General features: G+C 37.8%; 1 protein-coding gene across 1 annotated transcript in view; it reads right to left on the bottom strand.

The window, feature by feature from the left end:
* LOC139984610 (uncharacterized) overlaps nt 1-6707 on the bottom strand; it is a 9559-nt gene extending 2852 nt beyond the window's left edge. The window contains exons 1-6 of the mRNA XM_071998556.1: nt 4157-6707; nt 3600-3732; nt 2875-2972; nt 2272-2397; nt 1468-1662; nt 846-1171 (exon numbers count right to left, since the gene is read on the bottom strand). Coding sequence (XP_071854657.1) covers nt 846-1171; nt 1468-1662; nt 2272-2397; nt 2875-2972; nt 3600-3732; nt 4157-5983 — 2705 coding nt within the window. The 5' untranslated portion in view covers nt 5984-6707. The remainder of the gene's footprint in view (nt 1-845; nt 1172-1467; nt 1663-2271; nt 2398-2874; nt 2973-3599; nt 3733-4156) is intronic.
* Nucleotides 6708-7163: the final 456 nt, after the last annotated feature.

Below are 7163 nucleotides of genomic sequence, written 5' to 3'. Positions count from 1 at the left end.
ACTATAGGCTAACAAGAAGAGCTGAGTCTTCATCATGTGACTGCACTGGAGCAAGTTAAATATTTTTTTCTACTAATAATTTGTAACTTTACTATATTACACAAGCATATAATTAGTTTTAGTACTGTAGTCTAGTCATATTAAGTTATATGCTAGTGGGCCTTCATGCAGGGACATCCTAATAAAAAAGATAGGCTTTAACCACCCCCCTCCCCCCCCCAAATTAACTGTTAGACAGCACAGTATATTTTATTTTCCAGAGAGCAATATATTACTAAACGGCTATTTTATAATGCCTTCATTTAGTGGAACTGGCCTAGTCAGTCTCCTGCTTTGAGGTGACGTTCTGCTCCATAGTGTTTGCTCCGTAAAGAGCTTACTCTTGAGGAAGCCTCTTGTGTCAGCCAGGCCAAAGTAGTGAGAAAAGCCCTGCTGTACCAGGATTTGAGATCATGGTAAGTCTTATTCTAAACATCAATAGCTGGTACAGGGGGTGCAAATTCTCTGCTAAGTTACTAAGAGGTAAAGATTTAACAGGAAATGCCTTTTCTCAAGCAGAAAACCCCCAAAGGTTTAACAGTGAATGAAGAAAACCACTAATTGTAAACCACATATCCCCTGCCACCAACCCCCCCCCCCTCCTGCAATGATCACTAATAAATATATATATATATAAACTATGACTTCATCTAGCCTGCAGTATAATTCATGTCTTATGTACTTTAAATGTACACTGAAATTGGGAGTTGCTTCTAAGAAGCAGAGGAAACAAAATGTGAAAAGGGCCCAAACAAAATATAAAAGGTTTCAGTTTAAACCTCCAAAATACTGTCGCAAATACTCACTTTTCAATGAAATCCCCTGTTAAATTTCTCAACAAGTGTTGAACATTTTCTTCAAATATCCAGTGAGCCTGGTCTCTTTGAAGTACGCCGACAATATCCATGATTTTTGAAAACAGTACAAGACTAGAGGTGTCCATCGTAGCTACTCGTCGCTCCCCCGTTCTACGGTGTGGATTATTTTTTCCTGTTTGCACCTTGTCTTTCAGAATTCTTCTGATAACATCGCTCTGAACCACATCTGAAGTATCCTGCATGGCCTCCACTGCTAGTTCTAATCCAGTTAAGGCCTCTCGAATCATAGATGGCATGAGATCCAACAGGTTCAACTAACAGAAAGCCAAAAGAAAATATGAACAAGAATCAAACGAAGAGAAACGTGACTTGGTCTTGCTTTTTGTTTTGAAACATTCACATCTAACATAATTAGTTTATGTTGTTGACTTTGTGTTCTTAATACTCTTCAAAATTATTGCCCAAAAAATCCTTCAAACTAAAAATCTTGTGGCGTGTAATATCATTGCTCAGTGGCAATGAGTGACTCTCTCGCCACATACCTACAACCAGCATCAGACAAATTTAGATTGTGTACATCTAAATATCTCATTCGTCAGAATCTGTTTACCTCTGATCCTTCCGGTGCCATGGAACAAACCCTGTAGACCTGTGGAGAGATTGCCTCCTCATCCTCCTCCATTCCAGCAGAGGTTGACTGGACTGTCACCTTTGACCTGTCTTCCTTTTGGTCCAGCTTGGACGAAGGGAACGGAGCGAGATTTTTTAGTCCTTGCTTCATGCCGGAGAAACTGTTACGAAGAAGCTGCAAGAAACGAAGATCAAAGGAAACAAAATGGCCATGTGTTGCTATGGGTTAACAGCAAATCAGAGCCAGGCTACCATAATGTAATCAGCTAGAGGTACATAGAGATAGTCACAACAAATGTGATAAGGTTAACAATTCATCAACAGTCCTACAATAAGGTGTGTTAGGAGAGACCTCTTTGTGACAGGTTCTTATTAAGGTGAATCAGTACATAAACTTTGTAATTGGGTTTGCAATTTTTAGTCTAGTTTGGATGATTTCATCATGTTATCACCATCCTCTGTGAAATTTTTATATTTGTTTGTCTCTTCAAACTGGTTGACAGACTTTGTCCGTGATTAATGAACTTGCCCTTTGCAAAACAGAATAAGGTGTTGATTGCATGGGTTGAGGTTGTCAACATATTTGACTATTATTCATCAAAATTAATTTCATCTGCCTGATATCAATGACAATACCATCTTTTTAACATTTTATGCTATCCATAATGAATATTCTTCTATATGCACATTTAACTTATTTGAACCCATTTAAAGTTATTTTGCGGGTTAATAAAAAATAAATTCAACTGCTCCATAAGAAAACTTAATTAAAACAAACTGTTACCATGTCAAAGTTTGGTGCACGAAACGAACTTGAATTTCTCACAAAGGCGATATTGGCATCGCCATTTAATGCCAGAAATTCTGCCATTTCTTGTGAAATTTGTATCTCTGGAATATCTACAAGTTGCTGGGAATGAGACAAGGATAGTAAACATAAAATATGTAAACAAACGTAACATAAGTAAACATTTCATCATATTTGTAAACATAATATAAGTAAATATAACATAATATACGTAACCATAACATAAGTTAACATAACATAATATAAATAAAGAACATATGTAAACATAACATAAGTAAACATAACATAAATAAACATAGCATACCATAACAATATAAAAATCAGAGAAAGATGCCCAAATGTTGAGAGGAATGGAGGCATGGAATAAGTCAACATAAAATAAGTCAACATAACATAAGTTAACAACAGAACATAAGTAAACATATATAAACAACATAAGTAAACATAACATAAGTAAAGATAGAATACCATAACATAATATTACTTTTACATAGCTTTTAAGGATATTCATATATCAGGTGGGGGGGGGGGGTGTAAAGGTGAGATAGAGGGAATATACAAATTTCCTTTAGTCCTTACTTTCAAATATCTTTCCAGTGTGACTCGCCTCTGTTCAACTCCCGCTGTATCTTTCCTCATGATCGGAAAAGCAAACCTCTTTGGAGCATCCTTAACACCTTGAGGAAGAGGGAAATCGAAACACCGCAACTCATGAAACTATAGGACAACGGACCTTTCTTTGTCTTTAATACAATAATCATAGTAAATACTAGGAAAACATCACTACTCAGTACTAAAGGATGTAACCTTATTGCATTTTTACTCAATTATAGTGAACTAAATCTAAGACAAAAACCAAAAAGGCAGGATGAAATAAGATCGTTGATATATGAAAAGTAGAATGTCAATTGTATTTTGTAGGAATATTCTTCTACTGACATTTACATTGAGGAACTGAAGCTTGTAATGTAGACTATTAAATTGCACTGATGGGCAGTTCATTTCACACAAATATTTATAAAAGCTTAATAAATAGACACAGAGAGAGAGTTTCTACTAAAGTGTCACAAATGTTTTGACCTGAATTACATATATATTTTTGTTTAAAAAACAACACAGTGTTGTGTCGAACATTAATGAGGTTACCTTATTATATGATCATGTCCAATAACTGGCCTCAAAGTACACAGACTTACAATAAAAAAAAAGAAGATACTTTGCAAAAGGGCTTCTGGCACCAGCATTCCTGAAGCAACTGTATTTCAGTAGCCAACTAAACTGCTTCCTGAAAATCTGAAACTCACCTTTAAGGAATTTCTTAAAGTCTGCATGCTGCTCTAATTTCCAATGAAGAGTTACAAACTCGCGGTATCTTCGTTTGGCTTGCAGAGGGATGAGAGACGGACCATCTTCATTTCTGGAAGCCAGGATATTAAACTAGATTGAGAGACAAAAGGTTTTCATAAACAAGATAACTTAACAATAAGGATTGCTTTTGCTTATCCATTTCTTTGTATTTTCCCTGTATTCTCCTTTCTGAAGATTAACATCAATTTCTTTTCACCGCCCCTCCCCCACCCCATCCCAGCCCACCCCTCTCCAAAATGAGAACATATAAAATCATTTTTATGAGATACAACATTTGCAAAAAAAGCCACACATGACAAACTGCTATACCTGTTATCATTTTGTGTAGCAATTTGTGTTTTAAATTTTGCTTTCAATCGATATTCTATCTTCGTCAAATTATCCACACATCTCCATCTCACATGTACAGTAGGAAAAACTTAACTTTCTTTAGATCTTTCAACTAAAAGTACTGTAGAAAGCATTGAAAAGAAATTCTTTAGAAATACTTTACCTTCACCACGTACAACACAAATGTCTTCTTGCTGTGTTTCTCTTGCATTTGTTCTGTGGATGAGATGACAAGGTTTGAGATATATTTCTCGGCTTCTCTCCCGCATTCGTCTCTTCCTCCCGACGACGACGGCTCTCCCTCCTCTGACTCGTCCTCGTCTTGGAACGCTTGAATTTGATCGTCCTCCGTATCGCTATCCAGAGTAAAACTAGGGAAAGAAGAGTTCCTTGAATGACCCCTCCTCTCTTTCCTTTCTGCCACTGTTTCGTCGGACGTTGCTTCCAACTCGACGATGCTGTCTACAGACTTACTCAATGTAGAGAAAGCGGGACTTTTGTTTCTTCTTGGCAATGGCACTGGCATGAAATTTGAAAGACCTGAAAACGTGGCAGCTTTTTCAAAGTTTGGTTGAAGCAAATTTTCATTTGATGAACTTATTTGCTCTTTCGTTGCTAATCCTTCCTGTGTGGTGTCTTCTCTAGTTTCTGGTTTTTCAGGAGAAACTTTGTCACCTTTTGGATCAGCTGACAGATGTGGATTTTGAACAATGACTTCTACTTTTGAATCAATTTTTGCCACGGCATGATCGTCATATCTAATTACCTTCTCGGTATGTGAAAATGTTTCAATATTTTTTCCACTCTCATCATTGCAACTCTCCCTAAAATCTTGAGAACTTGGATTTGTCTCGGTTACAATGGGCTGGTTGTCTCGTCTCGCTTGATAAGCACAGACTTTATCATTGTGATAATTTGCTTTGTGACAACAGTTATCTGAGCTGTTTGGTGTTTCTCTCACCTCTGCTGATAAAGTCTGTACATAATGGTTTTCCTCTGTGTTCTTCTCAGTACAGGAAGACTGCTCATCAGTTCCGTTTTCATTTTCTTTGGAAGACACTTCTGACTGGTCAATTTCAGACTCGCAGAAAGTAGCAAGCAAAACGATCGCCTCGTTTATAAAATCTGGATCGCTGATTAAATCTATCACCTCCAGTAAAACAGCTTGACTCACAATTTCCCGAACGAGGAGAACTCCCGGTTGACAGACTTTTATACTTTGAGGGAGCAGACAATCTATGATCATTCCCAATGCACTCCGTAGGTAGTCCATTTCTAAGTCTTCGCTCATAGCCGCAGAATGCATCACAGAGAATGTTTCGTAACAAGCGACAAGGTTGTGATTATTCTGATCAAGGCTGCTTCTGTTTAGTCTCCGAAGATTGCTCTTAGATTTCTCCATTATTGTCAAATGTCTGTGAATTTCTTTTAATGCTCCGTCAAGAAGCACATCTAAGTCGACTGATCTTATTCTCGACAAAATTTCCGAGAATGTGTAGGTCAAGAGGTTGGCAATGTCTGTAGGGAAATTTTCATCTCCTTGAATGTATTCATCATACCAAAGATGTATAAAATCTCTCATGATTAATTGCACAAAATATTCCAATTCTTTTCCAACTTGAAAGTTATCATCTGGAACTTGTAAGAGGTACTCTTCTTTCACTGGCTCGTTACTTGGAGGCGGTAGGTGGATGCTTTGAATACCTGAGGTTAGTGGCTCAGTCCAACTCATAAATTTATCAAAATTCACAATCTTTGTGTCATCTATCTCACATAACTCCAGCCCAACATATAATCCCAGTATAACACACACAATGAAGACGAAAGCCAGACCACCCAAACTGCCTTCTGGCCATAAAATTCCAACAACTTTGGCTATGAATTGCAGCACGACATACACCACAAAACATACCCAGGTCAATTTAAGCCTTATACTGAAGCTTCGCCAGTAGGAAGATAGTGACCTCCGTACACCCAAGAAGAGATCCATGGTGCTCTCATACCCTGTGCCAATTTGGCAATGCAATGTTTTCCATAGGCCTAGATGAGAATTCTATCCAGAGCCATTTCTCCAGTAGGCCTATCATGTTTCCTTATTATATTGCCTAAGAGGCTGAGCCGTTCAGGGCCCTGGTTATTTTTGAATAATTAATCCGGGTTCAGATTACTCCTTAAAATTGAAATAAATTTAGCTTCGGCAAACTTAAAAAAGTTAGACTAGAGTTGACAATCTAGGCTAGACATACTCTGACAGTTACTGTAGACTATTAAATTTTCATTGGCTTTGGTAAGGTGCAACTTGCGATTAGTTAGTACTCAAAATCAAATCACATTACCAACTTCATCAAAATTGAAATTACGTACGATTCTGTAATACTGTTGGCTAAGCTGAAGACACAGCCTAAGTTGCTGCACATTTGTATGCCAAACTCACACTGCAGTTCGGCCTAACCCATTGGCAATACCAGTAACACTAGTAATATCGTTAGACCTGACACTGACAGACGAAATCGCTTGTAGAGTAGCTCCGTAGTCCATAATCTATGACAACATTCTTCATTTCATCAGATCTGTCTGTAAGATAGTAACTTTGTTGTTATGCCTCTGATATTTTCACATCATAAGTACGATCAGTGGGCCAAACTCGGACTTTTCGAAGGCAACGTATCCTATCTTCTACTAAATATTTCGTCGAACTGGTACAGATTAAATTGTCATATGATGCGAGTGCTTTGTCATGTTATCTCTACCCTTAGATGCAAATGACGAAAGGTAGCATATCTTTGCGAAATGAGTCGTACGATTCGAGAGAACTAGTTTGTAGTTGCTGTCCAGAAATATTGATCAAAATAAAATAGAACTGTTAGCAAACTGCTTATCCACTAAAGAGCCTGTGTAAGAACGTGTGTAAAAGTTAGTTGGCCTGACGTTTCGATCCTAGCAGGATCTTCTTCAGAGGCCAAATGACAAGTAACAGTAGCAGAAGGGACAAAAGTACTCACAGAATACAGACAGGTTAATGAGCATGGTGAACACAAAGCGATAGATGTAAGCGATTAGTAGACGGGATGGAGAGAAGAAAGAAAGAAACAAACCAACGGGAAGAGGAGAGGTAGGAGATGAACTTTAGAGGGACAAAGAGAGGATGAAGGGAAGAGGGTGTAGGGAAT

This window comes from Apostichopus japonicus, chromosome 17, assembly GCF_037975245.1.
Source record: "Apostichopus japonicus isolate 1M-3 chromosome 17, ASM3797524v1, whole genome shotgun sequence".
NCBI lineage: Eukaryota > Metazoa > Echinodermata > Holothuroidea > Aspidochirotida > Stichopodidae > Apostichopus > Apostichopus japonicus.
This window is presented reverse-complemented; position numbering and strand designations above follow the sequence as displayed.